At 33.8% G+C, this 14,243-nt stretch overlaps 1 protein-coding gene across 1 annotated transcript; it reads right to left on the reverse strand.

The window, feature by feature from the left end:
• Positions 1-10,839: 10,839 nt before the first annotated feature.
• Positions 10,840-11,764, reverse strand: LOC149213662 (uncharacterized). The gene is made up of 2 exons (XM_089392093.1): positions 11,478-11,764; positions 10,840-11,274 (listed from the first exon to the last, which is right to left on the reverse strand). The coding sequence occupies exons 1-2, from the start codon at positions 11,692-11,694 to the stop codon at positions 11,111-11,113; spliced, it is 381 nt and encodes a 126-aa protein (XP_089248219.1). The 5' UTR covers positions 11,695-11,764; the 3' UTR covers positions 10,840-11,110.
• Positions 11,765-14,243: the final 2,479 nt, after the last annotated feature.

The raw sequence follows: 14,243 nt of genomic DNA on the forward strand, positions 1-14,243 counted from the left end.
AGCTAGAAGTTGAGGTTGTTTCGCTCTCTTTCTCTGTCTAGAAATATGGTCATAGGTACAAAGAAGTAATGTTTATGGCATGTGGGCTGCTACAATGCAAAAATCCTCTTTGTGTGCTCCACCTCCTATCTCTCCTAGCTATATTTTCTCATATATGGAACAAAATGATCTCGAAAGAATGGAATGCCTCTTCCTCCTAGTGGCCCGATTATTACACAACCCGATAGCCTACTAGTGGTTAAGTTTTACTATATCAACTCTTAACTATATTTACAATATAGACTCTTCTAGAGTGTTTTACATCAAAAACACATGTCTAGCCCCTTTTCCATGAATAATGGGGGTTGACTCGACATCCTCTTAAAGTATATGTGTGAAAATAGGAAGGTAAACTTCTAAGTGGCATACGTTCTGCATACGAACTCTAATTGATGGCATAACTTTTCCTGGAAGTTGTCACTTGAACCCAATCTTCAAAAGGTCATGATGTCCATGTCTTGTAGTTCTGGACCTCTTCTACAAAATTTTATCTTCTATCAACTCTGCCTAAGCATCTGGTGCCAAGTCCTCCATGGAAGGTAGGACCTATTCCTATTCATGGTCTAGCATGGAAGGCTCATAGAGTTTCACATTCTATACATTCATACCTGAGTAATGTACATATACGGTGGTAAACTGAGTCGATAGGCATTATCAACCGATTTTCTAGTATCTTAAAGTAACCATACCTCAAAGCCTTGATTTTCTTATCAAGCCCCTACAACCTCTCCTTGTTCAACTATACCCATACTTTGTCTCCCACCTTGAACAATTTCTTTTTTCTGTGTTGATAATGCCTAGTCTTACACTTCTTTTGCGACTTCTGCAATGTTTCTTGTACCTGTATATGGATCTTCATGATATTCTCTATAAATTTTTCTTCCCTCAAAGCATCTCCTGTAAGATATTCTCTCACTCCTCCTTGTTGCCCATGTGCAATATCCAAAGGTGAAGATGGAAAATATCCAAAACAAGTCTCAAAAGGGGACTTTCCTGTAGAAGTGTGGACTTCTCTATTGTAATAATGTTGTATATATACCCGATTTTGGTCCCAGGTCTTCTGATGCTTTTGGTTGTATCCTCTCAAAAGTTGCACAAAAGTCCTATTAACTACTTTTTTCTGCCCATCTACTTGTGGATGGAATGTTGTAGATCTCTTCAACTTTGTGTCTCTATTCTCCCCCAATGTAGTCTAGAATGCATTGATAAATCTTGTATCCCTGTTTGAAACGATGCTCCTTGGTATCCCAAAGTGCATCTAGACTGTCCAAAGAACAAGTTTTTTTCTTCTTGTCCGCTGGTGGTCTTCTTACAGGGCATTAGAACACACATCTTCTTGAACTTGTCAACTACCACAAACATATAGTCATGTCCTTTTCTAGTTATTAGTAAACCTCCCACAAAGTTCATGGAAATGCTTTCCCAAGGACGAATAGGTATAGTTAAGGGATGATATAGACCTTGTTTCCTATTTCTAGGCTTGTTGGTACAATAACGCATGCATCCTCTTATGAACCTAGCTACATTTTCTTGCAGCTTGGGCCAATACACATACCTCTACAAGTTAGCCATGGTCTTCCCTACACCAAAGTTCCATGCAATCTTGGAGGTGTGAGCCGCTCTAATCAGCTGTAGTCACTCACCTTTATGAACACATAACTTATCTAGCCTGTAGAGTAACCCATCCTCGAGATGGTAGTCAACAGTATTGTGACCATCATACACATGAATATGACTCTGCAACTACTAATACACCTCCTACAAGTCCTCATCCTTTAAATATACCTCTCTGTATACATCATGTGTCAATGGCTCCATCTGCATAAGACTCCCTAAAGCCGTGATCTTTGATGTGGGTGGCCTTGAAAGCATGTCGACCAACTTGTTTGTGTTTCCCTTCTTATACTTGATCACCAAATGAAATTTTTGTAAAAACCCCATCCATTTGTAATGTTTAGTCTGTTGTAGCTTACTCTGGGCTTGCAAGTATTGTAACAGATGGTCATATGTGTGTATTACTATATCCTTTCCAATCAGATAGTTCTTCCACTTCTTCACAACTTCCATAATAGCATAAATCTCCTTGTCATAGGTAGGGTAGTTAAGAACTGCCCCATGAAATAATTTAGCATGGTAGCATAGGGGCCTTCCTCCCTGCATCAAGACAAATCCCATTGCATACCCACTTGCATTTGTCTCCACTTCAAAGGGTCACTCCAAGTTTGGTAATTACAGAATTGGTGCTTGACTAATCTTCTTCTTTAGATCCTCGGAAGCCTTTTGCTGACATTTCCCCCACTGGAAATTCTTTCCACTTATTATTATGGTGTGGAGCGGTACTGATACCATTGAAAATGAGGCTTTAAATTTGCTTAGATACTGTGCTACCCCAAAGAAACTCCTAACCTCAAAAACATTAGTAGGCACCGACCATTTCATGATGGCTTCCATGTTTGAAGGATTTATCTTTAGTTCTCCTCCACCGATCGCATACCCCAAATACACCAATTACTGTTGCGCAAACTTGCACTTCTTGATATTTGCTAGCAATTGGTGCTTATTCAATGTTTCCAGCACCTACATCAAATTTGAAATATGCTCCTCCTAGGTAGCACTATATAACAGTATATCATCCAAATAGACAATAACAAATTAATATATAAAAGAGCACAATACATCATTCATTAATATCATAAATGTAGTTGGTGTGTTACATAGGCCAAATGGAATAACTAACCACTCATATAAATCTTGCCTAGTTTTGAAGGCAGTTTTCCATATATATTCTTCTTTGTCTTGAACTTGGTGATATCCAGACTTCAATTCCATCTTGATGAAGAAATTTTATTGTTGCACCTGATCTAGCAGATTGTCTATCCTAGGCATGGGGTATCTATTCTTGATCGTGATTTTACCTAACACCATGTAATCTATACACATCCACCAAGTCACATCCTTGTTTGGCACAATGATGATGGGTGACCCACATGGTGGTGTACTCAGTTGAATGAAACCCTACTTCAACAACTACTGCAATTGTTTCTTCAACTCACTTGCTTCTATAACAGGCTACTTGTACAGTCCAATATTTGGCAATGGGGAGTCTAACAATAGTTGGATCTCATTGAATTCGCTCTTAGGTTGTAACCCTTTGGGATCTTGGAACATGTCCATGTATGCCTATAATAGCTCCTCCAATTGTTGTATTTGTTTCTTAGTACACCCCTCCACGGATGTCTTGCCTCTTATTGACTCCTCTTCATACTGTCTTTGTCTTAAAAACAATAAAACATACTTATTGATGGAATTGATCAATTTCTTGGCTTGGTTGGCACTTACTAGTGAAATTTTCGACTTACCTTTGTGTGTGTTAATGATGAACGATTTTCCATTGTTGACAATTTGGTATTGGTTGGCTCTCCTCATGAATATTTCATCTTGCATGTACATGTATGGAATACCACATACGACTCCACATACATCAAAAGGAACCACGTGTAGATTTACTTCATTAATAAAATCAACACTAATACAAAATCTAATTTTAAAATGTTTTGTTACCTTAAGCTCTGTATCGTTCTTTACCCATACGTTGGATATGGGTTTGGATGATCATGAAATTATAGCCCCAACTTCTTGACCAACTCTGCTGCAATGAGATGCACCTACGATCGTGAGTCAAACAAAGCATAAATCTTTGTCTTCTTGACCCATATCTTTATATGGAAGAGTTTAGTCATCTATTTCTCTTACTTTTTCTGTAGGCTACTTAGATTCAACTCCTTCTACACTGACATATAGTCGATCTTCTTATCCACGTTTGAGCTTCTTTCAACATGGTTTCTTGACTTCCATGAGATTCTTCTTCTTATTATCTTTCTTCTTGTTCTTCGGGTTTAGCTCTAGATGCAACTTCTAGCACTTCTCCACTGTATGGTCATCAATGTAGTAGTGATTGCAGTGGTTTCTAGGATATTCACACTAGTGTGTTATGGCTTTCATTTTTTATCTTTTCCCCCTTTTTTCTTCTTCTTCCCCTCCTTAGAAGCTTCCCGTATCTCCTTCTACTTCAATCCACTTGATTGCACTCCCTTTAGGCCTATATTTTCTAGGTATTGCACTTATACACAAGCCTCATCCATCGATTTGGGCTTGAATAACATTACTTGCTCACGCAAATGGAAGTGCAGACCCCCCAAAAACTTGAGGAGTACATCTGCGTTCTCTGTAGATATACCCAATGTAATAACCATCTTTTTAAATTTCGTGGTGTACACCAGCACGCTTTGGCCCAAATGTTTCCTAAAGTAATGCCATTGGATCCACTAGTCCTCCATGTACCTAATGGTATAAAACTATGACTTAATGAGGGTTTTGAAATATTCCCACTTAGTCACTAAAGGCTCTCCCTCCAACCTCAGAGTTTCTGTGTGGCTCTCCCACCAAGTCAGTGCATGGCCCTATAATTTCAATCATGCAAATGAGATCTTTTTCCCTTCTTCAATTCGATGGACATTGAAATAAACTTCCAGTTGCTGCAACTAGTGGTTCAACTTCAAAGCATCAATATTTTCATGATATGGCTTGATATTAACTTTTGCTTCCATTTTAAACAGGTATTAATTCAGGGCACTTGAACCAAGTTGATCTCTTATAGATTCTTTCTTCGACTCGTTCTCCATTTCTCCCTGATATTTTGATCCTTGTTCAGATTTATCCTCTGCATTCGAACCCCCATATTCTCCAAATATCCCCAACTTGTTATTCAATGCCTCCACGAGGACGTTTACATTGCGGTTGATATTTGAGACTTGTTCCAGCCACGTAAACCTCAGCTCTGCAAGATCACGAGGTTAGTTTACATATCCGTCGGCCATGATTAGGGTTTTACGATTTCCAACCTAGCTAATCTAGACCCCTGCAATTATCCACAAAACACCCAAAAAACCTACTCTGATACTGAATGATTCGTAAACTTCCGTGGATATTCCACTAGATAGTTCGCTATAAGAGATATGACACTAATATTTTCAAATTCTGAATTTGTACACTACTACAGTTTTAAGATCTGTAAATCTAACTGTAATTAATGCATGTATGTGAATGGAAATTATGAAGAAAAGTAGAGAATGATAAAATAAGCTCACACGCACACATAAGACACAAGATATGCTCTAGGAAACCCTTTCGAGAGAAAACCCAACTGGAAGGTGAGGTTTCTTCACTCTCTTTCTTTGTCTGGAAATATTGTTGCACATACCAAGACGTAATGATTGTGTTCCATGGGTTGCTACAATGCACAAATCCTTTTGTTTTCTTTACCTCTGATCTCTCTTGGCTATCTATGCTCAACTATGGAACAAAATTCTCTCGAAAGAATGGAATACCTCTTCCTCCTTATAACCTAGTTATAACACAACCCAATAGCCTACTGTAGTTACGTTTAACTACATCAACTCTTAACTAGAGTTACTGTTAGAAAATTATATATTACGGAGAAATGGAACACATAAAATATTGCAGAAATATAAACACAGAAAATGCATAAAACAAGAGAGACACAAATATACGTGGTTCACCCAGTTTGGGCTATGTCCACGAAGAAACAGCCAGTCCTTCTTTTATTATATTATCCAGCAAACTGGAGAGATAAAACCTACAGAAGATCCGTTGTAACACCCTCTTCACTCTCAATCTCCTCTCTCTTCCTCACTCAAAATACAGATGTACATCGACGCAATACAATTCCCTCATATATAGCTTGGGGTTGCCTTCTAGGGCAATAAACCCTAAATTAAACATAACTTCTACCGTCAGATCATCTGCCTAATGAACGGCCCAGATTGACTAGAAATTACTAGACTTTTACAAGGCAATTTTACATCTATTTTTAGCTTCGGGGGCGCTGCCCCTAAACCCCCGTTGGGGGACCGCTGGCCCTTGGACCCGCCAGCCGAGGGAGATTAGCCCCCCCCGCATGGAGGGGTGTACAATCTTCCTAGGGTATACATCCAGCTGAAAACCTTTGAATACAAAAGATAATCAGGCTCCACACCCATTAGTTATAATATAGAATCTTCTAGATTCTTTTACATAAAACACATGGCTAACCCCTTTTCCATGAATAATGGGGGTTGGCGTGAAATCCTCCCTAACTATAGGTGTGAGAACAAGAAGGTCAAATTCTGAGTGGCATAACTTTTACATATGGATTCCAATTGATGTGTTTGCACCGTTGGGAATACTTTTGTGTGTAGAACAATGAAAAGGTGTGGTGCCAAAGCGACAAATTTTTATCCCCCAAAAAGCGTTGTTTGATGCCTCAAAATGCTCCCAGAAGGTTTTAGACCTCATTTCGCCAAACTGTGTCTTACCTATAAAAATAGTCCCATGAGTTGATTCCTCCACGTTTTTCACTTCAAATGAATCGATATGGATGAAAAAAATATATTAATCCAATCCGGATTAATCCCCATCTGTGGGATGGGTCCTTTTGATGTCCTTGTGCTCCAACAATCTGTTTCTCTCTCTGAAACTTAAAATGGGCAAAAACAATAAAAAATAGTTTGAACTCAAGTGGGAGCTCAAATGTGATGAGATGATATTGGTGACGATGAGAATGAGCATGGTGAAGAATTAATGGAAAACCCCCTAATTTATAACAAAGTGTTGAGCTAAATTAGGAATTGGAAAATAATAAAATATTATTGATCAGATCAAAACCTAGTCGTTGAGGATAATTTATTATATTATTTAGAGACAGAAAATATATTAAAAATGATCAAATATATTTATTTAAAAAGTTGTTGAAGAAATTAATAAATAAAAATGATTTATTAACCACTTTGTGATAATTAAGAAAGAAATAATTATTAAATAGTGGTTTAGTAATTATCTCATAAGAAAAATATGGAATAAATAAGGAATAATAAATAAATAGTGATTTATTTAAAATTTCCAAGGTGATTATGCTAAAATTAATTAAAAAATAATGTTTTAATAATTATTTCTAGAGAAAATTAAATAAATAATGATTTATTCAATTATTCTCATGGAGTTGTTGAATTTTAATGAGAAATAATTTAGGGAAAATGGTTTACTAAATTATTGTCTATGGCGAAAGTGGCTTTACCATGGTAAAACTAACCGTACATGGTGTATTTCAATCCACATAGTAAGAAATGTCTAAAGGATCATTTTTTGGGTGATAACACCAGACACACTTGGCCTTTCTCCTTAGTATCGATCACCCACAAATCTCTCTACCTAGCTCGTCAACTATGTTGCATTCCCCCGTTGCTCAACTACAATGCCATATTTTGTTTCACTAAAACACAATGGTCGATGTTGTCTCTGTCAACCATCCTTTTCCCATTCACACTGCTCGAGTGCACTTTAATGCGTGGTTGTCCATGTTGTCCATTGCCTCAAGTTGCCTGAACATTGTTGCTGCATTAAACATAAGGATGAGTACTTAAGTGTTTCTCATATTGAGAATTAATTCCTAGTCAAACTGTGAACTCAAATAACTCCTTCATAGAGTTCAAATTATACTAGCAGTATGGATTTTCAACGCTTAGGCCAGGCACTCCATTCATTTTCTCATCTCAGTCTCCTACCTGTTATAGCATCCGCTATATGGAAACCGCATCTATAACATGCCACCAGAGTCCTTAGAGTTGAGATTGTACATTCGATCATGGCTCTCCTGGATTGTGATAAGAGTTTCTACACTTAGCCATCTTTTCCATTTAATTCTTCATTAGTGTGTAATAAAGCTCAAGGATAGTTAACTCTATTTCAAGATAGACATTGCTGATTTATTCTTGCGTGTCATGTTTCTTGTTGCCTTGACTCAACATTTATTTATAGTCACTAATGCCACCACTTTGTATATCTAGATGCTAACCCATACATCCTTTGAATGTCATGCTCGATCCAAATGTGGTGAATAACCAATTTGGTCCAATCAGCCAAATATGGAGGAATCCTACCACATAGATGTTGACTCATCACACCATACATGTGCCCCCAATGCACTTTGCTATAGGCCCAAAATTCTTTTAACAAACACTTCTACCAGATCTGTCGAAATTCCTTTAGCTCCTTCTTTGTTGGCCCCTATCCTACTTTTCCACCATAGGACTAGGTGTTGTGACCTCAAGCTAGGCCTCTAGGCGCTAAGCTTCTTTGTTGGCCTACTGGGGCTTAATTCCCTTTATAACTTCTATGTGCCCCTAATGATTAATATACATATATGTACTACTATGTTGGAGCTCGAATGCCTGCATGTCAGTGAATTCTTATGAATTTCAATTGTATACACCTTACAGGCTTCTCGGCTTCCGACCCAACCCACTTGTATGCCCTATCGACAATGGCCGCTCTTCTTCCTTTGCGGTGTTACTGTGGCAGTTCCTATCTTGGCCCACCTTCCACCTGTCGATCTTCGAAGACGCCTGTATTTTGGACAATACAAACCTCCACCTGTTGGCCCCACTACAATGACCGACTCTCAACCGAATTTTATTTCGAGCTTTCACTTTCCAGGAAATCATCATTAGGGGTTTCTTTTATTGACAGTATCTCAATAGTTGTACCTTGCTGGCCCGACTCCGTGCTCTCTTGCATCACCTTTTAATAATAGTTATGGTCTTTTGGTTTTCCGGGCTTCCGGGTTTTCGAGCACTGTACCCACTACTCCGACTCAATGTTATCCCAGATCTCTTTTAAATAAGGTTATGGGCTTTCGAGCCTTTTGGGTTTCTGGGCTTCCAGACACTTCAACTTTGACCCTTGAGATCCTAACTTGATTGGCCATAACTTTTAATATCGAGGACCATTTTTGGACTTCCACATACCATTGGAAAGCTTTTTCAAAGAAATATCCAACTATGCCTTAACAAAGAGCATCTGAGCTAATACCTCCAAAGTTTGGGACTCCAACCATCATAGTAATCTTTTTATGGCTTCTCCACTAAGTCTGCTACTATGACGATTCTTTACAAGTGGTTATATCAACCATAGGACTCCCCCATGAGTGCCTCCAAGACTTGAGACTCCTAACCATCATAGTCATAGTATTATAGTTTATTCAATAAGATTACTACTATTATTATTCTCTACCATAAGATTGCACCAACCATGGAATCCCCCCTGAGCTCAACACACCAATGCTAACACACTTGTCGACAATGTCAATTGTCCAACACATCTCCCAACATGACTATTGACATCAATGCTAACACACCTGTTGCCACTAGCCATACATGCAATTTCAACTATCCAACAAAGTCTATAAAATTTTAAACTAAATATAATTTGTTTATTTCCATTAATAATTAGATTGTTATGTTTATAGAGATTTTCTATTTTGGAATAGGGCTTCTAGAATTTTAATTTAATTATTAATAATTATTAGGTGGATGGTGGGGTTTTAACATCAATGAAATATTCTAAAATATTTTTAATATTAATCATAGAATAAAGTTTGAAATTTATCTCAAAAATAATTACGCCTTTCTAGAATTTTAATTTAATTATTAATAATTATTAGGTGGATAGTGGGGTTTTAACATCGATGAAATATTCTAAAATATTTTTTATATTAATCATAGAATAAAGATTGAAAATTATCTCAAAAATAATTACGCCTTTTAAAAATCTACATAGTAAAGTGCGAATAAATATACATAGTTATAAATCTTATTACATGTTTTTTAATATTATATATGTTTTACATTTTCCTTTATAAACTAATTGTTTTGATGAATATAATATTTAATCGCAATTTTATTTACCTAGCTAAACTAGCCATAATTAATATCAAATAAACAAATTTAAATAGCTAAACTAGCCATAATTAATATCAAATAAACAAATTTAAATAGCTGAGCTAGCTATAGTTAATATCAAATAAACAAAATTACTTCTACCATCTAAATAGTTGTATTATTAATAAAATAACTTTGTATCATTTCTACTTTCTAAAAAATCATGTTACTTATAAAAATGACTTATATCAATACAATTTAGCTTGTAAATATTTTTTTAATAAGAAAGTTGATCATTCATTTTATAATTTTATATATAAATTTTTATTTTAATAAAAATAAAAAATATATACATACAGTACAAAGGAAACATATTGTTGCAGCTGACTTCAATGAACCTATTGTTGCAGATGACTTCAATGAGAAAAGAAGGTAAACAGACAAATTGCTACACATGACTTCAATGAGCAAAGAAGGTAAAGGGACAGATTACTACCAAGGAAACAAATTGTTGCAGGTATGTCTTCAATTAGCAAACAAAGTAAGGAGAAAAGCATGGCTTTAATGAGCAAAGCACATAAGGGGACATATTGCTGCAAATGAAATAGATTGTTGACAATCGTTTCAATGAGCAAAGAGCGTAATGGTACAGATTGCGCTTCAATAAGCAAAGAGAGTAATTGGCACCAACAAGGCTACTCTGATGGCTACAAAGGAAACATACTGCTGCAAATATAGCTTCAATGGACAAAGGAAATAAAGGGACAGATTGCTATAAACATAACTTCAATGAGCAAAGTCAACGATAAAAAAGACATCATGTGAGAAGACATGAATCCACTCTAACAGTTATACTATAACAAATATTTCCAATGTATTGGAGACATTATACAAATTTAATCTAACAGTCTCAGAAAATTTGCACATATTATAATGATATACCAAACATTACCAAGGGTTTTTCACTACTTAATTTATTATCATACAAATCTGTAACCAAGGGTTTCACAATCATAGCATAATAATATACCAAATATCACCAATGGTTTTTCACTACTTAATTTATTATCATACATATCTGTAAGGAAGGGTTTCACAATCATAGCATAATAATATACCAAATATCACCAAGGGTTTCACACTCATAGCATAATTTATTTATTCACTGCTTAATTTATCACAGTATATGGGAAGCAAAGCAGTAATTATGCAATATGACTGGCAAGCATAACCTAGACAGACTATCTGAAATATGATAACGAGCTTCCAAGAAAAAGCTGGCCTTTCATCATTTGCCCTCACAGCCCTCTGTTGAGCATGCTTTCCACCCTCTTCATAGACATCAATCTTTCCATCTCCAACTTCTTCCTCTGTCTGGCAATGAAATCCTCTGCATCTGCGTCGGCACGTTCTTTCTCAACTTCGTCCTCATCTTCCTCAGCAATCTTAACTGTCCGACCATCTGCTGATTTAATACTATATTGTAAGATGAATATACTATACACTGTAATTCAGTAATCTCATATAAATTTTCACAACTATTCAAATTGCAAAATGAATTTGTGAAAGAAAGCTATGCTTCAAATTTAATTTCAAAATACAGTTCTCTTCCCATTTATCTTCCACCAAAATTCAATTTCCGCAAACAACCGAAAATAAATTTACCTCGATGTGCTGCAGGTCGTTCTCCAGCATTAACAACCTGAGCAGGGGCCGGCACGGCAGTATGGCCACGAGAATTATTATTACTGTTATTTTCCTCTTTGGACTTCCACGCACCAAACAGCCGTGAACTCCAACCCGGACTCTGCAGCTGTTGCGGCTCTGGATTCTTTTGTGGCTCGGGAGCCACCGAGAATCGAACCTTGGGTTTGGTTCCCATCAGTGACACGGATATAAAAAAAAATTTCCTCCTATGTTATCAGATATCAGTGCCTTGGCTGTAAATTTTCTTTAGCCCTGCAAGGGTATATATAGTGATAGGTAGCTTAGATTTTAAGCTGAAATGCAATGGCAGTTGTCAGACTTTTAAATATTCCTTCCGTAGTAAGATTGCCTCTGAAGGATTGGAATATTTTAGATATTTAATGAACAGAAATAATACCAAACAATTATTAGCTTACTCTTATCTTCTGTTTTTTTAATTTACAATTATTAGTTTTTTTTTTTAAGGTTGATGAGAAACAGGTTCTATGAAAAAGATTTTAAAAAGCTTAAGAAGAATGGTTGTGTATTTTTTGCAGGTCACCGTCAGGGACAGTGGAATCTGAAAAACATTTTATTTTGGAATGTGATACATCAAAAATAATTACAACAGTATGTTAACATAGTTTCCTTGACATTGCAAAAGAGACTATTAAAAAATTAGATCAAATCATTATTAATTTAAATAATAAAAAAATTAAATTACAAAAACAAAAAAAACTAATAATCCCATAATCTATATTTAATTTGATAAACATTAAATTTTCATTTCATTTATTATAATAATAAAAAAATTTATTCAAATCTTAAAATCTACATGTTTCAAATCTGATCATTTGTATATATCACTCACTGCCACTTGAATGTTGCTTAGTCAAGTGGATAGAAATTATTCAAATCCAATGGTTTGCTATTTAAATTAAAATGGTTATTTTTATTTTTTTAATCCTTGCTTCAGTCTAGTGGATATTAAGTACTTCAAATGAGTGGTATAATGGGAAATTAAGTATTAAAAAAAAAGTTATGATGTGTAATAAAAAGGAAAGTAGTGTCAAATTGTTATCATTTTTATGTTTTGTATTTCACAGTCAAACTTAAGGCAATTTAACATATTTTTCCAATCAAAATTGAGTACATATTATTTAATTTAAGAAACATTTGATTTTACTAATATTAATTAAGAAAATTATTTTCATTTTATTAAGTAAATTAGTATAGTCATACAAATAAATCAAGATAAAAACATCTATTCATAATAAATATTAAAATACTTATTTCATAATACTTCTAATATTGTCAAATTTTAAAAATCATGAAAACTAATTAAATTGTAATTTTATTTTAAATCACTATTATTGTTGATTATAAAAAGAATTAATATAAATTTAAATATATACGCATTTTAAAAAATATGTAACAAAAGTTTTAATCATAATATTTATTCTTATGTTACCATGAATATTAATGTGTAAATAAATTTTGTTACAATCTCATGGATTAATAATATAGATTATCAGTACTATTTGCCTAAAAATCTATAAAATACACTATTCTAATTTATTAATTAAAAAAAAACAAAACAAAACCAACTTCATAATTTTAATAAAAAATTAAAATTCTAAAAATCTTATTCTAAAATAAATAATTTTAAAATTTCAAAACAATTTCAAATTTATTTAAAATTTTAAATTTGGTAAATAAATACTATATTTTAAAAAATCCTTCTGCCTATTGGCAGACAAAATTCAAATAAGCAAACAAACGATTCAGATAATAAATTATTTTATAGTAATAAAATTAAAAAAAAAAATTATTTAAAAAAAAAAATTAACTAAACAATCTATAATTCTATAATTCTAGATTATGTTTTGGGATTTAACTACATTAAGTTATTTATTTATGAGTAATATATAATATAATTCACTTGCGAAATTCCCCTGCTCAATCTATAATTCTTTTATTTTTTCGTGTAATATGCCTAAAAATAATTGTAATCATGGAATAAATCTTCACAAGTACGAAAAGTGTTTAGAATCATTTATTTTTAATAATTTTCACTTTTTAAACTTTTTTCATCACGTGATTTCTGATCGAAAAGTGTCTGGAGTAATTTGGTGTTTTTTTAATATAATTTTCAGTTTTGACATCATTTCTATTTAAAAATCATTTTTTATATTTAAAAAGCAAAAAGCAAACATCTTAACATTTAGCAGTTTCAATCATAATATCAATGTGATTTAAAAATAAGATTCTTCCTTTGTTTTTCAATTAATTATGTTATACTTATCGTGTTTATTTATTTTCAACGTGATTTAATAATACGATTCTCCTCTCTTATGGTATATTCTTGCTGCGTTTTTAAATTGTAATGCTACAAATTATATCATTAATTAATTTAATTAAGAAATTACAATTTTCTAAAATTTATAATTTGAGATAATTATATTTTAATAATAATTTAAATTATAAATTTTTATATTTATTAAAAATTGTTTTTACACAATTGTCATTTATTGGGACTATTTTTGTTTATCTCCTATTTGCTTTTTTTTTGTTGTTGAGATTTTCTAGTTGTCATTCTATCTCTCTTTTCTTTTTCTTTTCATATTTTTTTTTTTTCTATCAACTTATTCTTTCTTTTTCATTTCTATTGAAAGCAGATCTAGGTTCATTGTATCTAGATTCTTTGTTATCTGTTTTTGTTTAATATAGATCTAGGATAATGAT

This window comes from Pinus tabuliformis, chromosome 1_1 (genome assembly GCF_031772625.1).
Source record: "Pinus tabuliformis cultivar Carrire ecotype Pingquan chromosome 1_1, CPIR1, whole genome shotgun sequence".
Lineage (NCBI taxonomy): Eukaryota > Viridiplantae > Streptophyta > Pinopsida > Pinales > Pinaceae > Pinus > Pinus tabuliformis.